Source organism: Dermacentor silvarum, chromosome 1 (genome assembly GCF_013339745.2).
Source record: "Dermacentor silvarum isolate Dsil-2018 chromosome 1, BIME_Dsil_1.4, whole genome shotgun sequence".
Taxonomy (NCBI): domain Eukaryota; kingdom Metazoa; phylum Arthropoda; class Arachnida; order Ixodida; family Ixodidae; genus Dermacentor; species Dermacentor silvarum.
In genome coordinates this window covers 359,204,708-359,221,824 of record NC_051154.1, presented here as the reverse complement: position 1 = coordinate 359,221,824, position 17,117 = coordinate 359,204,708, and the positions used below count along the sequence as shown (strand labels likewise).

The 17,117-nt window shown below is 47.6% G+C and overlaps 2 protein-coding genes across 2 annotated transcripts in view; both read left to right on the top strand.

The window, feature by feature from the left end:
- Positions 1 to 5,871: 5,871 nt before the first annotated feature.
- On the top strand, positions 5,872 to 7,950 carry LOC125943502 (uncharacterized). The gene is made up of 3 exons (XM_049662851.1): positions 5,872 to 5,992; positions 7,392 to 7,911; positions 7,946 to 7,950. Exons 1-3 carry the CDS (start codon positions 5,948 to 5,950, stop codon positions 7,948 to 7,950), a joined length of 570 nt encoding a protein of 189 aa, XP_049518808.1. The 5' UTR covers positions 5,872 to 5,947.
- A 43-nt stretch (positions 7,951 to 7,993) lies between these two features.
- The window catches only part of LOC125942377 (uncharacterized), a 62,448-nt gene continuing 53,324 nt past the window's right edge, over positions 7,994 to 17,117 (top strand). Inside the window, exon 1 of the mRNA XM_049660550.1 lies at positions 7,994 to 8,164. Coding sequence (XP_049516507.1) covers positions 8,054 to 8,164 — 111 coding nt within the window. The 5' untranslated portion in view covers positions 7,994 to 8,053. The remainder of the gene's footprint in view (positions 8,165 to 17,117) is intronic.

Here is a 17,117-nt window from a genome sequence, read left to right as displayed (position 1 = left end):
GCTACAATTTTCCCATTGATACTTTTCATCTAATTATATAACTAGAGAAGTTGAATAATTAAGACTAATTATATAATTAGGCGGAATGCAAAAAGAATCTGAATATCTTCAAGCGATAGTAAAATTAAGAAGGTTCTGTCCAGCTACGTGGCATTTGCATATTTTAAAATCTTGGTGCATGGCAGATGGGACACTCCATTTAAACAGAGACTAAGTGCATGTATTCGATGGGAGGGAAATAGGCGTTCCTCGCGGAAGGCCCCTGCTATCGGAAGGCGCCATCCCCACGCATCTCCCGAATCTGCATGGGTGCAGCGAACACGCGGCTGAACTGACAACGAAGGTGGTCAGTTTCTACCTAACTACTCTGCCGTACTTCTCGTGAAAGGAGTTAATGCAGAGAAGCGAGGCAACAAGTAGACAAGGAAACTCGGAAAGGTGCGACATAGGCCAAATATGCAAGATGGGGGGGGGGGGGGGGCAGGGAGGGGTCGTTAGGGATGCTGATTAGCTACTGCATGCTGTTCCGCTACAATTTTGCACGATGTGCCTTAGCAATATGTTGTATTTGTTACTGCAAATAGTGTTTATACATGCTCTCAAAAATGCCCTTCTTTGTTTCTCCCAACTTCATCTCATGCTTTGTGTTGTAAGGAAGCGGTCTTGGAAAATCGAGCGTGTACGAGTGCCGTAGACGAACTAGTTGAGTTTGCATATCCATAATTACTCAACAAGTTGGCCTCCGAGCCTATGCGAGCGCTAGGCAAGATTACTTTCCTGCAGCAGTATGTGTACCGGCCACGGTAGTTTAACAGTCAAACCCCATGCGGTTAGAGCACAGGGCATGGCGAATGTAACGGGTCATCCCTTTGCGTATAATTAGGCTGTGGCACTGACATACGCAAGTTAAGCTTCCCGCGGAAGCGTAATGATTGTAAAACAAACTCGGCAGACATTCAACATTTTCGCGGGAACGACGTGAAGTCTTTCCTGAGCCGTCTGCAGTGGTCTGGAGAATCGCACTTTTTTAGCCTACAAAAAACTGTCTGGTTGGCAGCGCAGGAACCGGCAGTTTACTTCGAAGTTAAATGGTTAAATAACGCCGCCGGCCGAGGCAGCTGCCGTGTCCCAGAGCGACGCTTCAGGAGGAACGTCCTGCTGCGCCCCCTTTGGGAGGCAACATGCAGCGCATCAGCCACGGCCTCCTCTGAGCCTTTAAAAGCCTTCTAGTACACTGTACATGTACACAGCCCACGGTGGGCGGTCGCGATGTTATCGCGCTTGAACTTTCTGCGGAACATCACGGCGACGCTGACAGCGGAAATTCGCCTGTACTGTCGATATAATTGGTGTCGCAATAAAATATCTTTTTAGTTAACCTTGACGACGACGACGACATGGGCGTGGCTTCGCTCGTTTAGCTGGCTCAAGAGACTCGTACCAACTGCAAGTAGGAGAGGACCAGGCCAATCGCGACGAGTGCCGAAGCTCGTGTAATTATGATTCGGCGCATGCTTTCCCCTAGTCTTTCACCCTGTCGGCTTTGTATTAGCTGGTTTTATGGCTCTGCTCTCGCGTTTCGCGCAAGAAACCGTAGCGCCAGCTGTCGGGCGCCGCTTTACTCCCTAGTGTATAGCAAAGGGGCCTGATGGCGGATGCAGTTTGACGACTCCCCGCTTGGGGCGGGTGATTTGTATTGCGCAATTAATAGAGACTTGAATAGAAACCGCAAACGATTTGACATTTCTCTCTCTGCACACACACAATCACACGCACGCGCACACACACACACAAACACACAAAACACACACACACATATATATATATATATATATATATATATATATATATTGCGTACAAATATTCTGATTTGCATTGAATTTTTTGCAGCCACATAAAATCTCCAGATGATAAAGTGACAAAAGGATATGAGCGCCTTACAGAGGTCCCCGATCCCGCCCAGTGGCAGCAGTACAGCGCTCATAAAAAATGCTGATTTGCGACAAACAATTCTAACAACTAAACAAAGAATTGTGTTGGGTGTTCAAGTCCACAAAATAAATGTATCGCTAGTTTACGCAATAGTATTGTCGAGGTTCTACACAACGAAGTACAATGGACATAAGTTATACTTGAATTATTACAAATATGTCGCAGCTTCGCGCGAAAAGCGAAGCATCAATTGCGATAGCAAATTAGTAGAGAGCTATTCGGTGTAGGGATAGTAGTTTTATAAGCAGCATAAACTTGGACACATTCGCTTACAAACTGAATAAACAAGCGTGGTGTCAGCGAGCACAAGCAAACATGAATAGATAACACTGAATGACCGCAGACAATGACTGTCAAAACGCTGGCAGCAAGCGCAGTCGCCGCTGCGGGCGAAGGTTCGTGCGGTCTATCACTTTAACGGAAACTGAGCGGCGAATGCACTTCACATACAAAGGTCAGAGCCGTGTGGAGATCGCTTTTAAGGGACGGTAAGGGCGACCGCCACAGCGGGGCAAAGTACAATTGCAGTTGTTGGCAGAGCAGAAGGTACCGCCCCCGCCCCCTACCTCACGCGCTGCCTTCCCGCTTTCTTGCTTTCGCGTGGGAGATTGAGTGGCCAGTTCCCGTTGCGCCCGGTTGCAAGATAAGCATTTGGTGCCGCGGCACAGTGTCGCCCCGCCTCCCTCCCTCCCATACCCCAACGGCCTTTCGCGCGACGGTCGCGTTTGCTTTCCGCCGTGCGATCGCTTTCCGTGATAGCGTGCATTCTCTGCGCTCTTTCACTCGCGCTGATGCGCAACCTACACAATGCAAATTTTCTGAACAGATCACTAAAAAGTGGCCCTCATTTTTTTAAATATCGAATATCCGCTCTTCTTGCCCCTGCCGGAAAACAAGTAATAGTGCAGGTCTTATTTATAAACCGCCTGAGAATATAATCAACAATGTCTGAAGTGACAGATATGATTTTAGGAAAAAATTCGTCAGAGTTCTATTGGTATTGAAATGGCTATCCACATACCTACTATAAGTGGTGACTACAGAATTACACTAGACAGTTATACCTGTAAGTCATTTTATTAGATTTTTGATAGCGATAAAATACTGAGAGGGCACCGCTACGTTGATTATCTCCGGACAAAGACAAAATAGTGTCAGCATTTGATAATCCAACGATTACATGCCTGAAGCACACCAGTCGTTGGGCGCGGCTGGTTATACTTTATCCGGACCTACCTCACCCGCAGGTTGAATATAGCAAGCTGATTGTGCTTTCAAATATCAATACCATCATCATCATCCTCATCATCATCATCATCAGCCCACATTTATGCCCACTGCAATCTCCAGTTACGCCTCTCTTGCGCTAGCTGATTCCAACTTGCGCCTGCTAATTTCCTAACTACATCACTCCACATAGTTTTCTGCCATTGTCGACTGTGCTTCCCTTCTCTTTTTGTGTCCATTCTGTAACTCTACTCGTCCACCGGTTCCCTACCCTACGCATTACACGGCCTCCCCAGCTCCGTTTTTCCTCCTAATGTCAGCTAGAATATCGGCTATCCTCGTTTGCTCTTTGATCCACACCGCTCTCTTCCTGTGTAGTGGTCCCCCAAAAAATGTCGCAGTTTCACGAGAAAGGCCAAACATCAATTGCGATACCAAATTACTAGAGAGCTATACGGATTAAGGATAGTAGTTGTATCAGCTGTATAAACTTGGACATGTAGCAGCACCAGCAACGCGCAGTACGGTTGTCGACGCTGTCGGCGTCTTGCCAGCGTTCGCACCGGACTCACGCTGCTTTGGTGACTTTTGCCGGTGCCTCTGGCGGCGGCTCGGAGGTTTTCGACGAGATCTGAACGGGACACTCATCGAGCAGCGTCGGAAGTCTTTACCACCTTCTCGCCTCGCGAAGTTTTTATATAAATACGCATTTAGGCCGCAGCTAAACGTCGCCTCTTCACCCTCATCCGGTCCCCCCCCCCCCGCCCGGCCTTTCGCACGACGGAAGAATTCGCGTTTGCTCTTCGCTGTGCGTTGGCTCCCCGTGAAAGCACGCGGCCCTCGGGCGCTTTCACTTGCACATAGAGCACACGGCGCGCGGCGGTGATTTCATCGCCGTTGGACTATATACGGAACCTCACGGCGACGGCGACGGCACCTCGGTAAGCACAAATGAAAACACGCCAAGCTCAGCGGCATCCAATTGGACATTAATACTTTTATTTCATAAACTCATTTTGTACACTTATGACATGACACCACCTCCTCCCCATTGGCTACACCGTCACATGCGCAATGACGCACGTACTACGTACACCTTTAACCAACCAGAACCGTGGAGCCATCGTGATTTTCTTGAGAACTATGTTCCAAGCACAATGACAGCGTCATCTATCTTATTTTGTTGGATCATCTTTATCTTTGGAAGCCCGACCGCTCAGTTCTGATTGGCGTGAAGTGGTTATGTCTATAGGCTGGCTCAAGGCAAGATTTTCACATGACAACTTGTCTGATGTTACGAAAAAGCGTTTGTATTGTGATATCCTTGTGTATTCTTATCAATACCTGTCTATCTAGCTGTCTACACGCTAGGTCCTGAGCGCGATCTCCTGAAGCGTGTTAAAAAAATGCCGGTGAGACCCTCCGTTAAAACGTTCTTTTTTCACATGCATACCGACACTCTCCCTTTACAGCCACGGTTAAAAGGTAAAGGTCTTTTGGTACCTTGGTCAGTAAGCTGTTTAATCTGTAACAAACCGGAAACAATAGAACATGTATTTCTAGACTTCCACGTGGTAGTGGGATGTCCTACAAAGAGCACTTAAAAAGGATTGCTGTTATGCCCTTTTGGAATTCGGTTTCTTCCACGCGCAGATACAGGTGAAGTGCCGAGGGATATGCTAATGTTGCTTTGCGTACATAGCGTATGGAAGACTAGAATGGATATTAGGCATGCTCAAGTACAGGCTCCCTCAGCAAGGCACTATTTTGTTAAGAGTATGATATACACACGAGACTTTTCCAGAGCACAATGTGAACCCCCCGAGTGGATACCTGTAGTTGACCAATTGGCTTCTGTGAAGCATTTTTAATCCGTATACACTGGCTGAGTTGTGGCTGATGTATTCAGAACATGTACATGTGTATCTGACAATGTTGTTTGTGTTTGTGAAATGGCAATAAAGAAGCAAAAAAGTCGCCGTGGCGTCGGGGAAGCGCGGTGGTCTCGCATTCCGGAGGCTCGGTTTCGATTTCCACCTAGACCGAAGTTTGTCATTTTTTAAGGGCAATAATTTAATCTGTTTCCAGGAACCTCGATCACTGAGAAGTTTCGGTCAATCCGAGTATTTTTTGACATATTTGTACTCTTTGCGGTGACCATTTTTGGTACCATAATTCGCTCACGGCGCCAACTACAACGTTTTCGCTTAATCGGGCGTATAAAGTTTTCGCACTAATAAAGATTCACATCGCGAAAATTAAGAACACAACTAAAAACCGTGACGGCAAAAGAGGCGCCTTTCTCGTGTCTCGGGTCTGGCGCTTTTTTCCGTCACTATTCATTGCGATGTTTTATAATTGTTAGCCAATAACAACTTGCCCACTTCCTGTTCTCGCAAACGAAATTTTAAATTCGCGCGTTTTCTAGCGCGCGGCTTGTCTTCGCGGCAGTTCGGTTCTTCTTCGTTTTCGATTCCACTGCGCAAAATAAGTCAACCTGTGGCTAATCTCCGTAAGTGGGTATGTGCCAAAGGCTTTAAGGTCATCATCATCATTAAGTCAACCTCGCGTCTCGCGAAGGAATCCCGAGACAGCGTGCCACGGGCAACGCGTGCCAATAAAATCGTGCAGACGATCGTGGGAACCACGCGACATTCGATCCAGCTCGGTTCCAGGGATTTCGCCCAGCACTGCGTCAAAACCTCGAGGCGGCCCAGCTACGCGGTGCATGATGCTGATGCACCTGACTCAACGGCGAAGCTCCAACCAAAGCGTAAGGCCCTTCCTTCGCTCTTTGCTTCGTCGCTCAATGCGTTAAAGTAAAGCTTTGATTGTCACATGTCGTGGTTGCTTATTGGCTATATCGCGTGCTCCTTCTCAGCACCATGTCGCGGGTTCCATAGTCCCTCGAGGTAGCTGCATTATAATGGCAGCCTCATTACTATTGTCATCGACGCGAAAGACATTGCGGAATGAATGCAATTGCGAACAACCACAAATAATCTAGAGACCCTTTCAATGTAACTATATACAACTCAGCCACGGTGGCCGCATTTCGATGGGGGCGAAATGCGAAAACACCCGTGTACTTAGATTTAGGTGCACGTTAAAGAACCCCAGGTGGTCAAAATTTCCGCAGTCCCCCACTACGGCGTGCCTCATAATCAGAACTGGTTTTGGCACGTAAAACCCCATAATTTAATTTTTTTTTATATACAACTCAGTTTTATCTGCAGTCGTTCCATGGCCGGTCTTTAAGCATGCTGTTGAGCCACATTCACATTTCAGTGCATGAATTGGGTCGATGTTAAAAAATGCATATGAAGCTGGAAACACAATAACGTAGCCTAGTAGCTTTCGGTGTGTTCGCGTTTTGATTTATACGTTAGTACTTAAGAATAGATACGGCTGAACCTAAGAACGTGTCACGTCAAAGCAGGACATGGGAAAACACCTAATTACACCACTTCCAGTCACTTCTTTTTATTTTTCACTTCACATACACCCTGTATACGTGAATATACAACGCATAGCCATGTATTGCAACGCATTGCCAGGTTTAACCTACAGTGTAACGCTTCCCCAATACACGAGGCACAATCACTGCTAATACATAGGCCGGCAGCGTTACTTACCGGTATTCATTCGCTATTACATTTGTGAATTTATATATGAAAATGCAGCTAAGGTTTTGCTTGCGGAAATGACGTTGATATTGTGACTGAGAAAGGCTTCTGATGTCCCTACGTCGGGTTGCACAGATGAATAGCAGTGGACTGCAGGCAGAAGGGAAAGACTGCGCTTTGACATTCTGGGGCACACTGCACGAGGTCACTTGCATTCCCGTGGTTCTTCCTCTATTTTGCGTTGACGCCAGCGGTAGTTTCCATCCCAATGCCTCACTACACTAAAATACAGCACCGAAGCAAAAAAGCTGTACGTCGTAAAAAACCTGCACGAACACCCTACCTGCAGCCGTTAGTCTCAGTATAGGCAAGCATTTTTCGACAAACTTTACACATGTTAACTTACTGTATATGCGAATAATGTTCGGCTAGTTTTCTAATGTTATTTTGTGATACTTACTCTTCAAATAGACCGAAACCACGCAATAGCCACGTGCTATGTGAACAGCAGAGTGATGTACGAGCACGACAGGTGTTTGTTCACAGGTCTGCAAGATGGAACGATGGAGGGGCCGCCTACGAGAGTCCGCTGCGTACATGGTCGGCAGCTATCCCAGCGAGTGCCCGGCGGTCCACCAGCTCTACTCCAACCTTCGCTGCTTCCGGAGCATCGTGGGCCATCATCGTCTGGACCTCTACAAGTCATGCACGGCCAGTGCAGCCGACGGCTGCTTCCACCTTGCGCAGCTGTCCCTATGGAACAACTTCCTGTGGGTCATCAACATCGAGCTATGCCAAGGTCGGCTGGCCCTGGCTTGCCTGCGCGGACGCGGGGTTACGGTCGCGTCACACGTGCAGCGCGTGTGCTCGTTCCTGCAGCTCATGGGACACTGCTGCCTCGACTGCGTGGAGCTGTGCAAGTCCCGCAGGTCGCAGGAGCAGTTCCTGTTACGGGACGTACTCAGCGTGAGCCGTAACGTGAGGCAAACCAGGCCCTGCTACCATCTGCTGGACTACGCGACCAGGCACCTGAGGGACGCGCTCCGCTCCACAGTGACCACGCTCGGCACGCTGGAGTTCATGAGCATGCGCTTCTCAAGCGTAAGCCTGAGCATGCTGGGCGAGCTCCTCGACCGGTGCGACGCCATGAGCACGCTCGTCTTCCTCGAGAACGGCATCGACGTGCGCGAGGCTCAGGTGCCGATGCGATGATGCGCCGTGCGCCACTGCAGTGCCAGATCTACGTCGACCAGCTGTTCGCGACGGTCGAGTCCTGCTACGTGCTGACCGACCTCGTGGCCTGCACTGAAGTCGTCGAGGTGCTTGTCGTGAGCCGCTGTATGCTGCGCACGTGGGCGACGCTGCGCAGTTTCGCAGCGTCGTTCGTCGTCGTCGCCAGTCGGTGCGCGACGCTCGAGACGTTCGAGAAGTACAATTTCAAAGTCAATGCACTAGACTTTGCTGACTTCTCCATAGCGCTGGGTGAATCGGACAGTGGCCTGGAACGTGTGGCTGCTTTTGCAGCTCAGCGCGAGATTCTCTTGAATTTCAGTGTATATTAAACCGATAATCGTCTTCAGCTACTTTGGCCACTTCTGACTGTCGAATAGTGTCACATAATAGACAGTGGGGCGTACAACAGTGACCCATCCTGTCCACTAGCTTGTCATTATAGGTATATAATGGCTGCGGTCTTTCCGCGCAGACTACCTGTGCCACTGGGTGTGTGCCCGAAACAGTCTTGCACGTAGCAAATCACACATAATTACCTGCAATCAATTAAATTTGTACTCTGTAGTGCTCACTACAGCTCAATAACTTTTTGCAGTAACCAATTAACATGTAACCAGTTATTTACGAGACAAGCTATATAGGGACGCAGCTTTCACCGCAGTGAATGTGGCAGGAACTACATAAGAAGGCCCGTGGTCGGTGTAGCGCAGAATCCCCTCGGACGCTCGTCTTTCGATTGGCAGACCCAGGCGATCAGTATTTTTTCCTCCTCATGAAGCTCCACTACATGCTTCCCGAAGATTTGCACCGGCCTTGCTATGGGTCGATGACAATGCCCACTTAGAGCGATGATGCCTGTAAATTACCTACGGGCGATTTTTCCTCTCTACATCGGCCCTATGGGGGTCACCTTCTCCAATCGCCAGCAACAATGTAGTGTTCTGTTTCCCAGAAGACTCAGATGCCAGCGTTGGAGCGCTGACTAAAAAGAATCTTGTGCGGAAGATATTATTACGTTACAACATCGGCCTTTTCTGCAGCACGCACATGAGCGAGTTTTTACTGTCGCTGCTGGCGTCCTAAAATAAAAAGTAGGCAAGATTGTCGACGAAAACTGCGGAAACCAGTTTTTAGAGAAGATAACTTGCGAAGGGCTGAAGAGGACACAGTGGAAGAACCAAGCGAGCTCCCTCAATTTACTATGTTGGTGAACACTTGACAAATGTTGAGATAAGAGTAACGTAAGTGAAATCGATAACATTTCAAAAACGGCTCGCTTGGTTTCATGGAGCAGTATTTAGTCACTGTAATCATTTGAATGGAGCAATTTTGTGTAACGTGTGGAAGTCTGGCCCGAATAGACAACTTTCTCCTGGCGGCTGTTTAACTTAGTAGGCAACGTGGGTTACTGGGTATCTGCCCGAACAAACACATTCGGCAGTGCGTGTGCAATATTGGTATGTGCACATTCTTGGCAAATACCCACAATGCATTTGCCAAGGGGATTCAAGCAGTGTGTACCCATTAATATAATAAAGCGATATCCCCACATACGCAACAGACACCTTTGCGTCGAGAGCTACCGATAGCCATTGCAACAAAGTTGCAGCCAGAATACTAGGGATAGCGGAGGTTGCTACGGAGCTTCAACCGGGGTGTTGTGCTTACAATATGACACACTCTATCGTCGTATCATTCCCAGTGTAGTGAGCAGTGTTGGGAGTCGGGTAGCGTTTAGCCAGAGGGATGAGTACGTCCGGGAGTAATATCGAGAGAAAAACGGTTTATTCTACATATTTACAGTGCCTCCTAATATGGAAGCTCACTCCATGGGGGAGCAATTTGAAAGTCTCAGCTCACTACATGTCTGAGCACATATCAGAATACGTCAGGACACACCACTGCACTGAACGTGTCTCCTTACAAAACATTGTTCTTTCCTAGTTGACCCGACCAGGGAATCTGCTGACCTTGGTGCGGCCAATCATAGGGGTCGTACTGTTTACAGAACTCCGCCTCTATTGTTGCACATTCGAAGCAAGGGCGAGGCTATCTGGAAACAGGGGATTCACGCTCCTTCTACAAAAGTCGTCCCCTTGGTTTCTCTCTATCAGTGACGTTCGTCTTGCCAGGGTCGGGAGAGTGACCTCCGCGCTGGTCCCCGCTTCCACGAATGGTGGCGGTTGTGGTCGCTTCGTGAGCTTCTTTGTCATCGCGTCCAAGGCGGTGTCGCGCCGCGTCCCCGGGTTGGAGGCCGCTGGTGGAGGGGGTGGCATCGGCGGAAACACACGAACGATGCACACTGCCGATTCGGGGCGCTTGTTTGCCCGTCAACGTCGGTGTCGGGCACTGTCGCCGTCTGGGCGACGCTGATGAAAGGGCTTGCCTCCGTGGGAAACATTCAAAGAATGCGCCCGGCCGATTCGGGACGCAACAGCAACGAGATTGCCACTGCTGATGTGATCCAAAGTTTCGCAATTTATGGTAACGGGATATGCTGCAGGTTCCACGATAAAGCTATCGCTGACTTTGACACTCGTCATCGATGGTATTGCCCACAACTATTCACAACTCTTCTACGACTCTCCATCACCAAGGAAGTGCGTTCTTCGGCCTGACAGTGCGGATAATCAAGTAAATAAACTGGGAAATGAACAGACACAGAGCACTTTGAGTACCTGCAACGAATTTCGAAACAGCACATGCTAAGCCGGCTATACTGATGTATTGTAGAATAAGATTGGGATCGTTTGCCCATCCGTTACATGCGACTTCTTACCTTTCCTTTGTCTCAATATATTTATTTTTCAAAGGACGCGTAAAACGAATTTCACCCAGTAGGTATTGGAGTGTTCGTTTTGCGGTGAAATCGGTGTCCATTTTGCTCTCTAGAATTCTAACACTTTTGAACCAATTAGAGTGCGCGTAGCCACCTTAATTGTGCGCCAGTGAGAGCTAAGAAGAAGGCGCTTTCGACAATGTGGCGTAATCTTACTGTGTACAACAGCACTGCATGGCACACTGAAAGAGGGCGAGAATATGAAAAATCCGTGCGATAGAGTAAATGACCCTAAGAACCCTCTTGTAAGTTTCCCCCAGCCTGTATGGGAGTAATACTATGCTGTTCATGACAGCATTGTATCGCGTTTGCATCATTGATTATTTTGAACAGTGCGTTAAAAAAAGTTTTTAGTTACCTTTTAACACATATTTCCGACACATTCCTGTAACTTCGAAAATCGACGTGACGTTTTCACTGGCCACCTAAGTTCACTTCATTGTGTGAATTACTCATTGGGAGGACAGTTACTTCTCATTAGCAGCCCATCATATCCAATGCTGGACGAAGCCCTCTCCGAGTCATTTCCAATTACCTTGGTTCTGTATTAGCCGAACCCACCTTATTCCAGCAAATTTGCTGATATTATGAACTCTTCTAAATATTTAAAACCATTTACTCCATTTCCTATCCCACGAAGCACGTGCTCTTGCTCTAAATAATGCACCACTTGGATAATTGCACATTGCATATACACATGCTGCAGTGCAGCACTGATTTGCGAGTGTGCCAATTTCGTGTAGGTGTCCGCAATTTCCAGTACCATTACCAAAGGGACATTATACAGGGTGTCCCAGCTATCACACAGCACGATTTTAAAAAAGAGGAAGGGTTTTACGCGAAGCCAACCTAGTGCGTATTGTTTCCAATGCAGTGGAGTAGCCGCCTGTTATTTTTTCGTTGCTGAGATTTAATTAGGTAATTGTAAATGATTATGTAACTCGAGAATTACTGTCCAAATTATCAAAGTGTCAATGAGAAGATTGTAGATCAACATTTAAAACTCCCGATACAGTTTTCAGTTGCTCAATACGTGCTACATAAATGTGTTTTTCCGAGCGTGAAAGATGCCTGCGAATACACGCAAAATGCCTCGAGCGGCCAGTCACGCGGCAATTGTGCGTGTATTCGCGGGCATCTTATAGTAACGTGCACACTAATTTGTGTTTATCCTTTAAGTTTGACTTTCATACAAACAAGGCCCGAATGTTCTACAGTTCCATTTAGTTCTATATTCTTATCATGTGACGAGTAGAGAAGCCGATCCCAGCAAAGATGGTAGTGCGGTATCCTGAGAGCCACGCCGAACGATTGGGGAAAGGCGAGAAGAACAAAGAATGAAGTGCATCGTTTGACTATACGGCCCCAGGGCGCGGGACGATAGTGAAAGCGAGGTATGCCATGTTAACGCCCGCAAGATAAATCCGTCTTTGCGCACCGACAGAAAAGAGAAGCGGTGCAGAAATCTTCGACGAATCCTGTGTTTCTTAAACTTTTCCAGTAGGTGACCCCTTTTACTATTACCAAAGATACCATGACCCCCCCCCCCCTCCCCACCTTTGTGAGGCTTCTGAAAGTTTGCTTTTTAACGCGAAAGTGTTTTACGCCGGGGTCCACGATCAACTTCCTGGTAGGGATGTGACGTCCGGCGAGAACGCGTAACATATGCTATCTTTACAGGGATGACGCCACCATCTAGGAGCGGTGATGCGAAGTACGGCATCATAGCACGAAAGAGTGCCGACAGTGAGCGCTTCATGGCGCAGCGGAGCGGAGCCTCAGCGCAGCGGAGGCTCCAGCGCGGTGTGGCTTTGTGTAACCGGTGTAGGACTTCTGCTGAGGTTACGATGCAGTTTCCACTCATGGTTTGTCTTTGGCGTCCGACAAGTTTTTTCTCCTCGTCGCCTTCGAAGTGCAGCTTCAACATGAATCAGCAGCCCTTACACGCCGCCTACTGTTTCGCTTGCGATGACACCAACTAAGAAAGCTGCTGTGCTAAGCGGCGCAGAAAGGCAACCACGTCCACGGGCGACTCTCGCTTTGGCCCGGCAAGTGACACGCTAGTGTGAAGCAGAACGCCTTTGCGCGTTCGTGGCGCACGCTGCGAACTCTGCCACTCGCATTGCTGAAGCTGAGGGCGTCGCAACTCAACTGGCTGCCCAAGACGATACGCCGCGGGACCAAAATGCTCTTCGCCGAAGCGACTCGGCAGCAGGACTCCGCGCGCCAAGCAAACCTGCAACACGGTCGCCGACCCGCAAATCATGCGCCTTTCGCTGGAGCGGATCGTGATTTCACGAATCGATTTTCTGACAATCCGTTCGGTATCGCTTGTACTGTTTGCGAACGCCTGCGGTTTATGGTGGATTTGCGCAGTGCTCCGGCGCGTGCAATGCAGTGTTTCCGGGGGATGTTTCCCGGTCGCGAGTCGTTCGCCAACTTTCGCTTGTGTGGCAGTTGTCGAGGATACCTGCGCAGTGCAAGTCCACCTATGCCTACTTGCTAATTAATTCTTCATGTACACTCGTGAGGCAAAGTATACGGACTACGGGGTTGCGCGATACGGCCAATTTTTTTTCCTCTGCCTCAGAACACAACTTGAAATTAAGGACTGCAGTCCAAACATCGCATTGCTAACTTCCAGTGTACCCATTAATTCCAGTTAATGCTTGTTAATTACGAAATTTTAAGTTTTTTCGGTGACCCTGTGGTCCGTATACTTTTGCTCACGGGTATACAATAAACATGCAATACCTTCTCTGAATACAACTTTCACTTTCCTGTTCTACCGATTCCTATAAAAAGGGATTAACCATTTTTTCAATCAATTCGATACATTGACATTATAAGTTATTTAAAAGATATTACCCACAGCAAGGAGAGCTGCCAAAAATGATTCGTAATTTTTAGCAGAATTGATTTAATCATCTAATATAATATGACGGATGTAATTCAGCCCTTGAGGCCTGAATCCTAAATACAATAGCATTTCTTTGACGCCTTTCCAGGATAACTTTCATAGACTCGCACAGATAAACGAAGAAGTGCCCACAGTGAAGTGAATGGTTTAAAGATTACCGTTAATGGTGATACAGATAGCTGGAACCTCCACGACCCTCAGGAAAGCGCTCTTGATCCATTTCTGGGTCGGTAACCACAGTTTGAGTAAACAGGACTAATCAATTGTTCCACCAAGAGATCACCCTGGTGCGAGGCAGTAAACTAGGCGATGTAGCCACAACAATAGGAACAGAAAAGTGCGTTCTGGCGAAAGCCAGATATGTGTACATCCGTGCATATGTATGTATATATATATCAAATACCTTACAGGCCGACGTAAGGGAATTGGGACCCGCCGTTGCTGCTTAGTGGCTATGGTGTTGGGCTGCTAAGCACGAGGTCGCGGGAGAGAATCCCGGCCACGGCGGCCGCATTTCGATGGGGGCGAAATGCGAAAACACCCGTGTGGTTAATTTCGGTGCGCGATAAGGAACCCCAGGTTGTCGAAATTAATCTGGAGTCCCCCCACTACGGCGTGCCTCATAATCAGATAGTGGTTTTGGCACGTAAAACCCCATAATTCATTTTTCGGGCAATCACAAGCTAAGTAAAGCAAAGTTCAAGAGTGTTTGTCTGGCCTAAGCTTTAAACAGTGCCAGCTCATGATGGTGGCCAACGGATGAAATCGGCGACCCAATGTCCAACGTGTTTAGACACCGCCTATTCAGGCGACCTTTTGGATGGAAAATTCGCAATCGAGTGAAATTCGTCATATTGGCCTAAAGTCGTGCTAAAAAAAACATTTCTCTTTGATTAGTCTCTTTTTCTGTACATGTAATTTTTCGCTCTTTTTTTCCATTCTGAACTATCAGGAATACAACAAAAATATGGAACAACATCCGAAACATATTATGTATTCAACTTTGGACGAAAAACAAAAACAACTTTTCGGCACTGGTGCCATTGGGGTTTTAGATGAAGCAACAGCGACAGCATCTGCTGAGTACCAGCAAAGTGATAATAACGCTTTCGATGATGCGGTTTAGATGCAGATCAAGCTTTATCTGCGTCATCATTTGCTACTCGTTTATGGTGCCGAAAGTGTACGCCAGCGGCCCTGAAAGTGCCAAATCCTGGATTCATACTGATACAAGTTGTTCGCTTAACCTTAGGACTATCACTTCGCGCTTGTTAGAAAGTTGGATCTTCATATGATCACTATTGCAAACAAATGGACCAATCTGGTTACCCACACAGTCTTCCTTTTCTTGGCGTCCCACGTTGTGTCCTGCCAAAAAAAATATTCATCGGCCTTTCCATTCCGTGAAGGAAATGGAAAGGCCGATTGTCTTTAGTAATGTCATTGTCTTTAACTAAGCCATACAGCCACGCTTCCAGAACATGCATTCATGCGAACCATATGAGTGCGTTCGAGCGCCCTCGGCGAAAGAAACCATCTAGAAGCATACGCCGGCGGTCGACGCGCAAATAGAAACACGCGGCGGGGCGCGCGACGAGCCTTTCCTCCTCTCTGGCTTGTGCGAGCCGGCGCGGCGCGGCTTGAATGTGTTGCCGGTCGCGCGCTGCGGAACGATTTGCAGATGTTTTACCTAGTTCTGAGTGCAATTTACGGGATGTCAGCTATTATTTACGAGGTCGTTGAACAACCACTGTGTAGCCTTTAGGTGCAGCAGTAGCTACACTATCTGGAAATTTCTCTTGGATGTGCGAAAATGCGACGTGCGTCCTCAGACAGGGTGTGTGTGTGTGTTTGGTGAACTATGTTGGATGTATCGGTTTTCACACGACGAATGGTTGTTGTAAAACATTTCCATCAGCCTCCGGCATGGTTCTCACACATTTTGGGTCTAGTACTCTTCAAATCACTATGTCCACGTTAGCCTCCTGCAAGCGGCCGATGGCTTTGCGCAACACAGCGAGCACTGCGGTTGCAAAACCAATTATGATAGACACAAGATTCGTGCTTGGATCGACATTGCCTTTTGCCCTGTAAGGCACGATATACAAAGCGGATTGCATAAAGAGAATCCAACAGCCATTTGTAAGGACAGAATTTCCGTAAGATTCGTTAATGCGTCGTAGATGACTGAGCTTACGAGACTGAAAAAAGAGAGTTCGTATGTCCTGGTTTTGCAGCAAAATAAAACAGAACGCGGGATAAGGACGCAATAAAACTTCGCATCGTCGTACGGCTTGCTTGGACCACTTCGACCAAACAGATGTGTAACACAGCATTTAATACTGCCTCGGACGCTCACGCAGCCTGCAGCTTGTCGTTCGACCACTCAAAAAGTGTGACTTACACTGTCCGGTATGCGGCTATTATTAACCAAACTATTTTATTTGCGGGTGGAAACCTTGGCCAGCAAACAAGGCAGTCTCCTAATGTATCTAGAGATAACAACTTGAACGCTTGTCAAAGTAAACAACACGACTTATTCTCCAGCAGTACAGATACCCACGCTGTTAGGATCGTGAAATGTTTCGTAACTACTCGTTGCAGCTAAAGCAGAGCTTAGAATTACAATGCTGAGAAGGCTCCAGTAAGGTAACATCCGTGAAAATAATTTTCAGAAATACTTAACTGATATCGGAGGCTGATTGTTAACTCAAACAAACGCGCACACGTCAGGCGGGGTCCTCCGTCTACCCTAACGCCATCAGAAACTACAGCCGCTTAATTACTTCAGACTTAAATTCCTTCACAATGCCTCTCAGGCCCATACCCCACATAGAAGATGTCATTTCATGAGGGTGCGAATAAATTCACCAAAAACTGCTGCCGAGCGTATACCATATAGAATACAAAACGGGCGTTCGCCCAAGCCAGCATGCCAACTGCCCATAGATGGCGCCACTGCCTACGTAATGGCGGCGCCCATAAAAAAATTGTCTATAAAGCTTCGCTTCAAAAATTATCAACATTCACACCACGCGTAATTACGAGCAGAACAATAAACAGAGATGGAAAGAGACGCGCCACTGTTGTGTCTCGCATGCATCTCGCGCCTTTCTCCGTCCATGTTCAATGCGCTCTTGCTAATTATACAAAAGGTTGCCCGCTTACGATTCTCGCAAATAAAATTTTAAGATCGCGCGTTTTCTAGTGCGCGGCTAGACTTTTCGCAATTCGGTTCTTCATCGTTTTTGGTTTTCTTGCGCAGAATAAATCTACCTCT

Bases quoted from the DNA above. Each gene is read 5' to 3' on its own strand.
- LOC125943502 (XM_049662851.1), top strand. From the start codon at position 5,948: ATGATGCTGATGCACCTGACTCAACGGCGAAGCTCCAACCAAAGC. The intron at 5,993-7,391 runs GTAAGGCCCTTC...GTTTGTTCACAG, and splicing joins GGCGAAGCTCCAACCAAAGC to GTCTGCAAGATGGAACGATG.